At 44.9% G+C, this 14,180-nt stretch overlaps 1 protein-coding gene across 1 annotated transcript; it reads left to right on the plus strand.

Annotated features, from left to right (window-relative positions):
- The first annotated feature begins 8,466 nt into the window (after positions 1 to 8,466).
- On the plus strand, positions 8,467 to 13,500 carry TMEM216 (transmembrane protein 216). The gene is made up of 5 exons (XM_036259224.1): positions 8,467 to 8,542; positions 9,104 to 9,205; positions 9,926 to 10,018; positions 12,443 to 12,644; positions 12,917 to 13,500. Exons 3-5 carry the CDS (start codon positions 9,973 to 9,975, stop codon positions 12,930 to 12,932), a joined length of 264 nt encoding a protein of 87 aa, XP_036115117.1. The 5' UTR covers positions 8,467 to 8,542; positions 9,104 to 9,205; positions 9,926 to 9,972; the 3' UTR covers positions 12,933 to 13,500.
- Positions 13,501 to 14,180: the final 680 nt, after the last annotated feature.

Consider the following 14,180-nt stretch of genomic DNA (forward strand, 5'->3'; position numbering starts at 1 on the left):
GATTGCTTCGTGGTTAAAAGGAATGCCAAGTCCCATTGAGAAGATTGAGCCCCAGAGCATAAAATGTATTGAGATAAAAAGATAATAAAATGTATTGAGTCTCATTATGAGTACAAGATATTTTTGCAGAAATTCAAGATGTAATCTGATGCCCCATTCCCACCCTTGGAGTTCCAGATTTCTGTGCCTTATTCAGACTCTGTCCCCTCATCAGAGCCCTAAACTGCCCTCAGAAGAATAAAAATGTTCCTTAGCCTTCAGCAAAAGAAATTTTTTAAATTCATGTGCCCATAATATCAGTTCTCTATTGCCAGAATAACCTGTGACAAACCACCAGACTTCAGTGGCATATAACAATAAGCAGTTACGCGGCTCTTGAGTCTTGGGTTCAGGTGATCTGGCTGGGTTTGGGCGATTTGTGCTAGGCTTGCTCATGTGTCTGTGGTCAGCTGTGGGTCAGCCAGGCAGCTGTCATGATCTTGGGACCCTTGGCTCTTGGCTAACCTAGGCTGGCCTCAGCTATAATGACTGGCTGTTCAGCTCAGATTCACATGACCCATCCATGACTAGGCTGGGTTTGTTCATGTGATAGTGGCGGAGGAGCAGGAGAACAAGCCCCAGTGTGCAATTCCATTTCAAGCCTCTGCGTGTATTGTGTCTCTTAGACTCCCATTGATCAAAGCAGGTCATGTGACTGTGCCCAGAGTCAGAGTGAGAAAGCAAAGCACTAAAAAGTTTCCTGGTCTTGCCCTGGACGGTTTGGCTCAGCGGTTAGAACGTCGGCCTGCAGTCCAGGGAGACCTGCGTTCGGTTCCCGCTAAGGGCGCATACCTCGGTTGCGGTTTGTCCCCAGCCCTGGTTGGTCATGCGGGTGGCAGCCACTCGATATGTCCCTTTCACGTTGATGTTTCTCTCTCTCTCTCTTCCTCTCTCTCTCTCCCACTCTATCTGAACAAAAAATGGAAAAATGTCCTCGGGTGAGGATTAAAAAAAAAAAGTTTCCTGGTCTTCTGCACAGCAAAAGAAACAAGCATCAAAATGGAAAGAGTACCCACTGTATGGGAGAGCATAATCACCAATGATACATCCGATAAGGGGTTAATTTCCAAAGTATATGGAGTATTCATACAACTCAACAGGAAGACAGACAATCCAATTAAAAGATGGGCAGAGGACCTAAATAGACACCTCTCCAAACAGGACATACAAATGGCCAAGACACATGAAGAAATGCTCAACATCACTAATCATCGGAGATGCAAATTAAAACGACTATGAGGTATCACCTCACACCTATCAGAATGGCTGCCATTGACAAATCATCAAACAACAAGTGCTGGTGAGGGTGTGGAGAAAAGGGGACTCTAGTACACTGCCACTATGGAAAACAATATGGTGTTTCCTCAAAAAATTATAAATTGGCCTTCGCTGGATTGGCTCAGCGGTTTGGCCTGCAGACCAAAGAGTCATGGGTTCGATTCCTGTCAAGGGCACGTACCTTGGTTGTGGTTTGGTCCCTGGCTCTGCTTGGGGTTATGTGGGAGGCAACCAATCTGTGGGTCTCTCACATCGATGTTTCTCTATCCCTCCCACTCTGTCTGAAAATAAATGGAAAAATATCCTCAGAAGAGGATTAAAAAAATTTTTTTTAAATTAAAAATTGAACTGCCATTTGACCCAGTGATCCCACTTCTAGGAATGTATCCTAAGAAGCCTGAAACACCAATCAGAATATATGCACTCCTATGTTCATAGTAGCACTATTTACAATAGCTAAGATCTGGAAACAGCCCAAGTGCCCATCAGTAGATGAGTGGATAAAAAGGCTGTGGTACATTAACACAATGGAGTACTACACAGCTGTAGGAAAGAAAGATCTCTTACCCTTTGAGACAACATGGAGGAACCTGGAGAGTATTATGCTAAGTGAAATAAGCCAATCAGAGAAAGGCAAATATCACATGATCTCACTTAAACCAAAGAACTTATATGCATGTAAGCATAACCAATGGACACAGACAACAATACTGTGAAGGGGGGTGGGACCACGGAGGAGGGTGTCAATGGGGGAAAAAGGAACATCTGTAACAAAAATAAATTAAAAAATAAAGCCCAGCCGATGTGGCTCAATGGTTGAGTGTTGACCTATGCAACATGAGGTTGCCAGTTTGATTCCCAGTCTGGGCATATGACCAGGTTGTGGGTCAAATCCCCGGTGGAGGGCATGCAGGAGGCAGCCAATCAATGTTCTCTCTCATCAATGTTTCTAACTCTCCCTCTCCCTTCCTCTCTCTCTAAAAAAAATTAATAAAGAAAAAAAAATTAAAAATAAATAGTTTCTTGGTAAAAGGCATGGATACAGGAAGGGCCATGATTGTCAGTCTGCCTCACCAGAAAGTTGCTCTATGAACATTGTTATTCATAGGCACTTTAGCACAAGGGTTGACAAACGTTTTCTGTGGAGGCCAGAGAGTGAATATTTCAGATCTTGAGGGCCATATGGTCTGTTGCAACTACTCGACATTATAGCATGAAAGCAGCCATAGATGATACGTAAACAAATGAACACAGCTTAGGACACTGAAATTTGAATTTCATATTTTCATGTGTTGTAAAATAATTTTTCAACAATGTAAAAGGTCATTCTATTCTTAGCTTGAGGATACAAAGCAGGCTAATTCCAGCTCAGGTACTAAAACAGGCTAGATTTGCCCTAGGCCACAGTGTGCTGACCCCTGGTTTGGAAGCTTAGAATAAAGTTCTGGGGAAAGAGAGATCATAGATATTAATTTGCTGTGCTGTCAAGATTTTAACAGGTATTTAAAAAGAAAAGGTACACTCTGGCCCGTGTGGTTCAGTTGGTTGAGCATCATCCCATGCTCCAAGAGGTTACCAGTTCAATTCCAGGTAAGGGTACATGCCTAAATTTCTGGCTTAATTCTAGTAGGGGGTGTGCAGGAGACAGTGTTCAGGAGAGAGCCAATCAGTGTTTCTCTCACGCTCTCTCTAAAATCAATAAAAACATTTTAAAAGAAAAGATACAATGTTCAAATAAAATATCTAAGATCCATATCCTATAATCAGAACAAGTGATCTAAAAAGGCCTAACAAAACCACCATCTATACCTACTATCCCTTCATCTAAAGACAGGTAATAGCTGATCTTTTCATAAAGGATCTCGCAGAAGTATTATAATCCCCTTTGCTCACTAATATCCCAAAAAGCAATTTCTCTGTGCCTCCAAATAGGGCTAGATCGGTCTCTGCTGTTGTGAAGCTAGCGCATACAACCTAATGCTTGTTTCCTCACATGTATGGCACTTTGTGGCCCTGTGAGTCTCTGAGATATGCGTGTGTGTATGTTTATTTTCCTTCATCACCCAGACAGAGGGTTGCAGCCAGGAAACAGAGAAGTCAGCTGAGCTTTATGGTCTCACATTGCTGGAGGAACAAAGTTGGGAACCAGAGGAGCCTTAAACACATAACGTGATTTCTCATCAAGATGTTTACCAAATTCTGAAGCTGTGTGGGGACACAGGCTATAAAAAGCTAAGCCTCAAACCTCTGAAAAGCAGAACAACATTTTTGACAGGCTTATTGTGCTGATGATTAGAATTCAGGAACTGCCAGGGTTGGGGATTGGTGAATACACGGCTTTCAGTTGAAAACTCAGGAGGGCTCCTTACTAGGAACAAGATGAAACAGGTTGACTGAGGTTTACCAAAATCATAGTGCAGCGTCAAACCATATAGTCCCTGAGTGGGCTAAAGTAATCAGCCCCTATTCTGTCTACCTAGCAGAGGAAAGAGTGGAAGAAAAACATCTAGAGGCACTATAATTTTTTTCCCCTTTATTGATTTGAGAGAGAGAGAGAGAGAGAGAGACAAAGGGAGAGGGAGAGATAGAAACATCAATGAGAGAGAAAGAACATCGATTGGCCGCCTCCTGCATGCTCCTCACTGGGGATCGGGCCCACAACCTGGGCCTGTGCCCTGACTGGGAATCGAATTGGCAACCTCTTGGTGCGTGGGTCAATGCTCAACCACTGAGCCACACCAGCCAGGTGGCACTATAATTTTTTATACACAGTTTCTGGATATAATAAAAATCACTAGCAAGTCAAGAGACAGGACCATATTATTTAAAAGAAAATAGAAATAGGTATTCCAAATATTAGAGAAAGCAGATAAAGAGTTTAAAGTATGATTGATACGCTCAGGAAATAGAGGGAAATACGGAGGAAATAAAACATTTAAAATACATCTAAGGACTTCTAATAGTGGCTGAGTAAGATCCTATGAGAATGGGCCCTCCACAAATAACAACTGTAAAATCTGGACATAATACAAAAAACAGCTACTTGAAGACACTGGAGAACAAGGGAAGCAAACGTGTGATGGGGAGTCCACACTCACACGAGAATTCTGCAGAGAAAATTCCCTTGTTTCAATGCTGGTAACTTGGCAGCAGGCAAAGTGGGATGCAGGATTTGCTGGTGGAAAATCACAGTACTAGAGTCCTGAGCCAGGACAACTCCAGCCACTGGCGAGAAAAATGGGGATCTGAGAAGGGAAAGAACCAAAGAGAAGGAAATCCCCCAAATCTGTACGCCCACATCTCTGCCCAAGCTCTGGCCCACGTATATGCAATTCAGGCTCAAGGCAGCTCAGCTAAAGACAAGATCTAAACTGAGATTGGAGCTCACCCAATAAGTGTAATTTGCATCATGTATCCAACCAAGCTAATTGTGTGATAAAATAAAAGAACTATCTTTGGAGACTATAGAAACCACATTCAAAACTGACACTAACACTGAGATGATCCAGATATCAGCATTAACAAACAGGATATTAAAGCAGCAATGAAAATATGCTCTCAGTGAAAAAAAAGATAAGCTATTTCAGCATATAAAGAAATAATTTTTGAAAAACAAAAATTCTAGAAATAAATTACAGTCACTGAACATTTAATCAGTCAATTAATTTTTAAATATGCTTCTATTGATTTGAGAGAGAGGAAGGGAGAGGGAGAGGGAGAGAAATATGGATGTGAGAGAGAAACATCGACTAGGAGCGAACCAGTGACCTTTAGGTGCATAGGACAACTCTCAACCAACTGAGCCACACTAGCCAGGGCAGTAACTGAACATTTTTAAACGGTTGGATTTAACAGGAAAAGAGGAGATAACAGAATGAGTCAATAAACTAGAAGATAAACCAACAGAAAATTCCCAAACTGAAAAATGGGAGGAAAATGTTTTTTAAAGTCTCATGACTAGTTTGATAATAACAGTCTAACATATAAGTAATTGGAGTCCGGGAAGGAAAAGAGAAGGAATACAGGAGAAAAAATATTTTTAAATATTTAAAGAAATAGCCAAAAATTTCCCAAATTTGATGAAAGAAGGAAATTTATAGATTTAAGAAACTCCACAAACCCACCTTAATTTTAAAAAAAGAAAGGCCATACCTATGCACATCACAGTCAAATTATTGAAAGCTAAAGATGAAGAGCAGCCCTGGCCAGTTTGGCCCAGCGGTTAGAGCGTCAGCCTGCGGTCCAGAGAGACGGGGTTCGGTTCCTGCTAAGGGCATGTACCTCAGTTGCGGTTTGTCCCCGGCCCTGGTTGGGTCGTGCGGGTGGCAACCACTCGATGTGTCCCTTTCACATCGATGTTTCTCTCTCTCTCTCTCTCTCCTTCCTACTCTATCTGAACAAAAAAAAAAAAAAGGGAAAAATGTCCTTGAGTGAGGATTAAAAAAAAAAAAAGATGAGCAAATCTGGAAAGCAACAACACAGAGGGGCAAAAATTAACAGCTGACTTCTCACTACAAATCAGAATTACTTACCAACAAGCTGCACTGTAAGAAATGCTGAAGAAATTCTTTGGCTGAAAGGCAAATGATAACAGATAGAAACTCAGATCCTCGGAAATGAATGGAGAACATCAGAAATGGTATCTAGGTTGATATAAAGACTATTTTTAATTGTTCTTTTTTCCTATTTCTTTGTAATACATATGAATGTAAAATGCACATTTTTTTTCAAGTTCACAGAGTATTGACCAATATTTACCATATGCTGGGCCATAAAAAAACAATTTTCAAAAAATTTAAATTAATTACAAAAGATAGAGAGTGTGTGTTAACAGTGGAACTGAGTTAGAAATCAGTATCAGTAAGATAACTAGGGCCCTGGCTGGTTTGGCTCAGCAGTTAGAGCGTCGGCCTACGGTCCAGAGAGACCTGGGTTCAGTTCCCGCTAGGGGCGCATATCTCAGTGGCGGTTTGTCCCTGGCCCTGGTTGGGTCGTGTGGGTGGCAGCCACTCTATGTGTACCCTTCATGTTGATGTTTCTCTCCCTCTCACTCTATCTAAACAAAAAATGGAAAAGTGTCCTTGGGTGAAGATAAAAGAAAAAGATAACTAGGTGGTTCAGTCTAGGTCCAGCCACAAGACAGAAAGCACACAGTATTTAAACATGGCAAAGTTAATATAAAGAATCATTAAAATAATCATAAGAGGAACTATAAAACAGAAAGAGAACTCTAAAAGGGTACTTCAGGACTGAGAGATTATCTAAGGAAGGACACACTTGGCAGGGTTCCCCACCCTCAAGGCTGAGGTTCAGACCTCACTGCGGCCAACTGGGTGGTGGACACGGTCACCAGTTTTCCCAAGCAAGAAATAACTCTCCAGGATGCAGGCAAATTGAGACTGGTGGGCAGGTGTGCAGGGAGCATAGGGACACCACCTGTAGGCACTTATCCACATTGGGAGGACCCCAGTAAACAACCCTTCTCAGCACAGGTGAGCCAAGGCTAGTGGGCAGGTGCACCAAAAGAGTTGGAGCTGTGTGTGCAGGAGGACTGGAGTGTGTGATGTCCATACAAGGCATGGAGGGTCATGGGAACCGACCCTCTGGAGAGAGGAGCCAAGGTTGATGAGCTGAGGGAGGGAGCTGGGGCACTGCTCTGGGTACATGGTGTTCATGCCTTGAGGGCTTTGGGGAAAGCTGTCCAAGGGGTCGGTGCGCTGAGTGAGGGAGTTGTGTTCCTATGGGTACAAGACCTGGAGTATGCACTATCCTTGACAGGAGGACCCACAGCAAAGTGGTCACTGGGCCTGGACCAGTTCTGGGAGGCTGTGGAGGGAGTGCCCGCTCTCGGTGTGCTGCTGAGCAGAGCACCACCTGATGTCCCCATGCACTTGCACTGCTGAGAGATCATGGTACAGGAGCGAGGAAAAGGAAACCAGAGTTCACTGGAGTCAGGAAGACAAGCCCTTTCCTTCCTTCAATGTCCCTCTGGTGCCCTCTGCTGACAAAGCTTGCCATCATGCTCACTGTAAGGGAGAAATGCTGAGTCCAGTCCATTATCACAGAACAGGTACTGAAGGGTCAATGTGGAGCTAAGAGCAAAAAACAAACACCATAACAGAGTCCTTCTTTTTGCCTACTCAGCTTCCATATGCACCGCTCTACACTTACTTCACCTTCCCTAGTAATGGTATTTCTACTAACAAGATACAGCTATCCTTAAAAGTGCCCTTCTCACCCTTACCCCAAATGAGAAGACATACAAATTACTCTCCAGGTTCAGGGAATTGCTTCTGCTCCTTCCCCTTTGCATACCAAGCACCAATTACTGCCCCACCTCCACCCCAGCTAACTAGGAGTACACAGCACTGTCCTTAAAGGTTAGTCACTCTACTCAAATTACCTGGTTTGAGTTTGACATCTGTTTCCTGTCCTACCCTGACCGACAACGGGCTAACAGACAAGTCAGCCGAGTCCACTCAAAATCCGTTTTCTTTCTACCGCCAGCGGATAATACCCATTATTGCTTGAAATCGTATTCGGGCTTCGAAACTCAGTTTACAGACCATGTCTTGGAAAGGTCTCTCAGTTCCCGCCGGAGGACTTAGTCCTCTCCATTACCCCAGCATGTTTGTTATGGGTCGCGTGCTAATCACTCTTCATCGTCACCCCTTCAGCTTTGGGCTCCTTCCAGGGAGCCTCTGGTTCTGACTCATCCTGGTGCCTCACAATGGCGGGTACTTAAATCTGACACACAAACCCCTGGCCCCTGAAAGACGCCTGCTGGACAAACCCCTGCCCCGCATTTGCAGAGCACCGTCGCGCGCGGTTGTCAGAAAACAATCGTGGGGCCGATGTGCCAGTCCTGGGCTCACGTTGCCACAACTGGCCACTTCTGCCAACACGTTGTAACCGGGGGTGGGGGAGCCCGAGGGCTGCCCCTGGCCCAGGCTCCGGCGGCCGACTGCGGGCACGACACGGTTCGCCCCAAGCCTCGGCGAGCCGAAAACCCCAGCGGAGGCCGTCCGCGGGCCGCGCTCCTCCCAGACATGCGCAGACCTCCCGGTCCCGCTAACCATAGAGTGCCGCGGCGGGCAGAGGGGCCAGGAGCTGGGGCCGCTCAGCCCTCGCTTCCGGCGGCACCTCACTGCTCCGGGAGCGGCTGCAGCCGCGTACGCAGTTTCCATGGGGACTGAGGATGGCGCCGCGAGGTGAGATTCTGGAGGTGTGTGAGTCGCTTCCCGATCCCTCCAGTCCCCATTCTCTCCCAGAGCTCGACCCAAACCCTCCATTCTCGGGTGTTAGTGACATCGCTCCTCACTTGTCCAAAGGGGGTTTTCTCGTCCCCTCCCCCCCATCCTGAGCGCCTGAAGGTCGGCAGGTGAGGATCTTTCAGATACCCCCAAATCCTTGGCTGGGCCTATTCCAGGCCGGCTCAGTGACGAATTAGCCTGCCCTGTGACCTCGAAGAAGCCAGGGCTGGTTTCTGCTCCCCAGTTTCCCCTCCCAAATAGTGACGGGGTTAGATCTTAGAGGGGCCTTGATTTTGACCCCTGAAGCCGAAAGAGTCGAGTTTGACGGTGATTCCGGGAAAAGAACGGGATTGAATGGAGCCCCCTCCACATCCTATACTCACACACACCCCTCATTACCAGAAAACCAGAAGTGCCCCAAGCGGCCCTTCTCACTGGCTGCGACCTCGTGTTTTCTCCAAATTAGACACAGACCTTCAGAGAGATTGTGCTGCCCTCCCGCTCATCCCTCTTCTCTGTGCCCATCTTTTCAGGTAAACGGTTGTCCTCCACCCCCCTGGAAATCCTGTTCTTTCTGAACGGGTGGTATTATGCTACCTATTTCCTACTGGAACTGTTCATATTTCTGTATAAAGGTAAGGTATGGAGCTTGACTACCCTGGTCCCCAAACCCCTTCCCCACTTCAGCCCCCTTCTTTTCTGCAGCTACTCTTCACTGGAAAGAAAGGCATGGCTTCCTGGAGAATGATTCAGTAGGAAGCCTCTCAGCAAGAATTTAGGGCCCTGGCTGGATAGGTCAGTTGGTTAAAGCATCATTATGAAATGCCAAGGTTGCAGGTTTGATTTCCAGTCAGGGCACATACAAGAATCAACCAATGAATGCATAAATAAGTAGAACAACAAATCTCTTTCTACCCCTTCCTCTCTAAAATCAGTTAATAAATTAAAATAAAAAAGAAAGAATTTGAGTCTGGGAATGTGGGCTCCTCCATTCTGACTGCCCTGCCCCCCACGTCTCTTTGTGAACTCCACTTTAAATTTAAGCCCATTGGTGACCCTCAGAACTATTCAGCAGCCTCTGTACCCATGCACATCTGATTATGTTGGAGAGTGGAGTCCCACAGACTTTTGGAGTTGGGAATGAAACCCCATAATAATGAAGAGCCTGCTCCTAACAGACATAGTTGTACTATGAGTTTACCTATCCTGCAGCAGGTTAACAGATCCTGCCCATATCTCACTAACCAGCTCATGGAAAGCAGATAAGACTCTTGTCCTCTTTCTTCCCATGTGTGTGGGAGTTCTAGTGGGTGCTGTCATATGTTGTTTGCAAACTCTGGCTTTTGTACTGGCAGGTCTCCTGCTACCATATCCAATAGCCAACCTAGTACTCGATGTGGTGATGCTCCTCCTTTACCTCGGAATTGAAGTGATTCGACTCTTTTTTGGTGAGTGTTGTCCAGAGGACATTTCCATTCCTTATGAGATGAGCTGGTATCTGTAACTTGATTAACAAGAAAAAGTACATAATCTAGGCTTACAAGAAGAGATGGGATCTGGTGGCATATCCCATTACTCCCTTTCTGAAGTTTCAAACTGCATTATGTTTTGGGTCAAGACTTACTTGTCTGCCGCTCTGTAGTGCTAGACATGGGCAGTAGCATGAGATAGTAGAAAATTCCTTCCCAGTTGCCTAACTACCATAAAAGTGCCTGGTTCCTCTCAATGGTTGCTTGGGGGGATAGATTCAGCTGTAACTCCATGTCCAGGACAGTATGTGCCTGCACAGACCAGCACTAAGTTCCCCTCCACTTCTCTGAACAAGACTTTCTTTAGGACAAGCTTTATATCCCCAGAAATACAAAGCAAATCTCTTATGAGTTAGAATAGCTCATCTTTGAAAGCCGTGTTAAAACACAAACAAAATAAATGCTTGCAATATATATAACAAAAAATAATTTGCAGGCTCACATAAATCACTAAGGAAAAAACAACCTAATTTTGTTTAGTTGATTTCAGAGAGAGGAAGAGAGAAACATTGATGTGAAAAACATTGATCAGTTGCCTCTGGCATGCACCCTGATGGAGATTGATCCCCCAGCCTGCATACGTGCCCTGACCAGAATCGAACCTGCCACCTTTCAGTGTACGGGACGACGCTCCAAGCAAGCCACAGCAGACATGGCAAAGACAACCTAATTTTAAAAATTGGGAAAGGAACCCTGGCCGGTTTGCCGCAGCAGTTGGAGCATCAGCTTGTGGACCAGAGAGTCCTGGGTTTGGTTCCCACTAGGGGCACGTACCAAAAAAAAATTGGGAATGGACACTGACAGGCAATGAACAATAATAATTACAGAGAACCAATAAACATGACAAAATGCCCAAACTCACTAATAAAAGTAAGGTGAAACAACAAGAGAACATTTTCACCCATCTGATTAAAAAGATTCCCAATACCCAATATGAGAGTAGGTGTGAAGAAGAGGTCCCTGTAGTCCCACACTCTCGTGGGTATTTATATTCTCAGACTCTTTGGGAATATAAATTAGTATATCCTTTTTGCTAATAGTTTTATCATGCAAAATTTGTATTCTTAGACCTAACACCTTCACTTCTAAAACTGGTTAAAAAAAACAAACACTTCCATAGATATGCAGAGATCTCTAAGTGAGAATGTTTGTTGCCACATACTTTGTAACATCAAAACTAGAGATAACCTCAACATCTATTAATACAGGATTAATTAAATAAATTACAGCCCTGGCCAGTTTGGCTCAGTGGCTAGAGTGTTAGCCCACAGATTGAAAGGTCACAGGTTTGATCCCCAGTGAAGGGCACATACCTGGGTTGCAGGTTTGATCCCCAGCCCTGGTGCAAGAGGCAACCAGTCAATGTGTCTCTCTCTCACATCAGTGTTTCTCCCCCGACCCCCTTCCCTCTCTTCCACTCTATCTAAAAATCAGTGGAAAAATATCTTCAGGTGAGAATTAACAACAAAATAATAAAATAAAACAAAAATAATGCCCTGGCTGGTTTGGCTGAGTGGTTAGAGGATCAGCCCGTGGACCAGTGTGTTGCGGGTTTGATTCCAGTCAAGGGCATGTACCTCAGTTGCGGTTCGTCCCCCGCCCTGGTTGGTTGTGCAGGAGGCAACCAGTCGATGTATCTCTCTCACATTGATGTTTCTTTCTCTCTTCCTCTCTCCCTCTCTCTTCCTCCCTCCCACTCTATCTGAAGATAAATAGAAAAGTATCTTCTTGTGAGGATTTTTATATATATATATATATATATATATACACACACACACACACATACATATATATAATAAAAATAAATGAATTACAGAATTAGTTCAATGAAACCATTCATAACTATTAAAAAAGAATAAGGCAGTTACATGTGGAGAGATATCTAACATATTAAGTAGGAAAAAGTAAGTTGCAAGAGTATGAAATGATAAATTGTAACATGTGAGTATACATACATAAAAAATCTGAAATAATATACATCTAATAACAGCTTTCTCCAGGGAATGAGCATGGCTCTTCCAGTTTTTATATTTTCTAAAATCATTTTCTATATTAGTTGAAAAGTTTTCAGTGATTATATGTTACTTTTATAATTTAAAAATAGGTCCCCCCTATGAAGATCCCAGTGTCCCTTGATTGGGAGCCATACTGGAAGCAGGCTCCAATCCTTAACTCTTCCAAAGCCTCTCATTCTTAGTACAGTGGGACCCCATTTATAGGTCTGCACGTCCCCCTTCAGGATCACTTCCTCTGCTTGCTAGTCCATCACATCCCACCCACCTTTCCTCTGAGGCCAGGGGAAGCAGGCCACTTGGAGATGACTCCATGGGCTGTGTCTCACAGGTACAAAGGGAAACCTCTGCCAACGAAAGATGCCACTTGCTATTAGTGTGGCCTTGACCTTCCCATCTGCCGTGATGGCCTCCTATTACCTGCTGCTGCAGACCTACGTGCTTCGCCTGGAAGCCATCATGAACGGCATCTTGCTCTTCTTCTGTGGCTCAGAGCTGCTGCTTGAGGTGCTCACCCTGGTCGCTTTCTCCAGGTACTGCTGCGGAGGGACCATTCCCATCACCTGAGGGCTGGGTTCCCGTCCCATCCTAGGGAGGGATTCATTCTTCTGAAGCCTGCGGGGTCTAGTAGACTTGGAAGGGGCAGACGGTGTCTGGGACTGCCTTTCCCATGTAGGGTAGACAGTTACCCACTTAGGGAAGCTATTCTTGTTCCCTGGGGCCAGGAGGCTTGGAATATAGAACAGTTCAGGCCAGCTGCTCTTATTCACTGGGCTTTTAACATTTTCTTTCTTTCTGTCATCAGTATGGACAAGATTTGAAGTACAGAAATGTCAGCCAGCAGCCCTCTGTGGCTGAGACCACTCATACTTCTGGTACTTTAGCCACACCAGTGAGAAATCTGGGTCACCTGGTCCTGGGGGAAGTTGCAGCTTTTCCTCAGCACAGATGTTTTGGGCAACAACCCAAGCGTAAGGCCACCGGGCACCATCTTCTAAATAGGACCATCAGCCTGAGAGACTCTTCTACACTCCAGTATAGGGAGGGGCACGGCTGTCCCCCTCCTGGCCATTCTCAGAACCCATTCCCTGCTGACCTCAGTTCTCCTCTTTGATCATCGTGGCCAGAGCATCTGTGTGGACCATGTGGGCGCCTTGGGCTCCCGGCAGGACCTGAGCCACACCCCCTGTACCCCGTACACGCTGTGCCACACCTGTCACGCAGGAGCACCGAAAGCCTTGGGATGCTGTGCTCCGAGTGATGCAAACGCCGCATACCCTTACTCTTCAGAGACTGAGCTCCAGTACTTTTTTAGTAACTCATAGTGTTATTTTCCTATTCTCATCATGAAACAGACATTATTTTGTAATAAATATATATTTTCTGTTGTGCAGCCTTTTCCTTGTGGGGCCTGTCCCTAGAGATTCATCTACTCTGAGGGAAGCTAGAGCCTGTCCCAGTGGCTTGTTCTCAGGCTGGGCTTAGTGATGCGGTGTGGACGCAAAGCCAGCGATGAGGTGTGCCACGGAATCTCTTCCCATTGCTGCAGGCACTGCCAGCTTCTCCGTCTCCTTCAGGTCTGTCAGCCTGCAAGACTGCCTCCGCTCTGCACCTGTCCCGAAGCCGGCATCTGCTCTCATTCCTCTTACAGATCATTGTCAGCGCCTTTCCAGGGTGCAATTGGAAGAAGCATATTCTAACCTCATCAATATATTTTGGTCACTTATTTTAAAATTTTGAATTAACATGAAAGGAACACATACTTTTTTATGTTTTAAGGTGGAGAAATGTTGCCCTAGATGAGTGTATCATTCTCATCTCTAAGTAATCATCTTGAAAACGTCCTCATATTGCTTGGTAGTGGCCATTTTTTTAGCCCCAAGAAGCCACCAGGAACCATGGTAGAATCCACTACTTTAGGAAACCTGAGTCAAGGGCCCTTCTGTCAGATGAATCCTGGATTATCTGCACTACTCAAAGTAAAAAATAATTGGCCGTTAAACATTCCATGCTTGTTTTTAAAAATATATATGTTTTTATTGATTTTTTTTAGAAAGAGGAAGGGAGAG

Source organism: Molossus molossus, unplaced genomic scaffold, assembly GCF_014108415.1.
Source record: "Molossus molossus isolate mMolMol1 unplaced genomic scaffold, mMolMol1.p scaffold_m16_p_13, whole genome shotgun sequence".
Classification (NCBI taxonomy): Eukaryota; Metazoa; Chordata; class Mammalia; order Chiroptera; family Molossidae; genus Molossus; species Molossus molossus.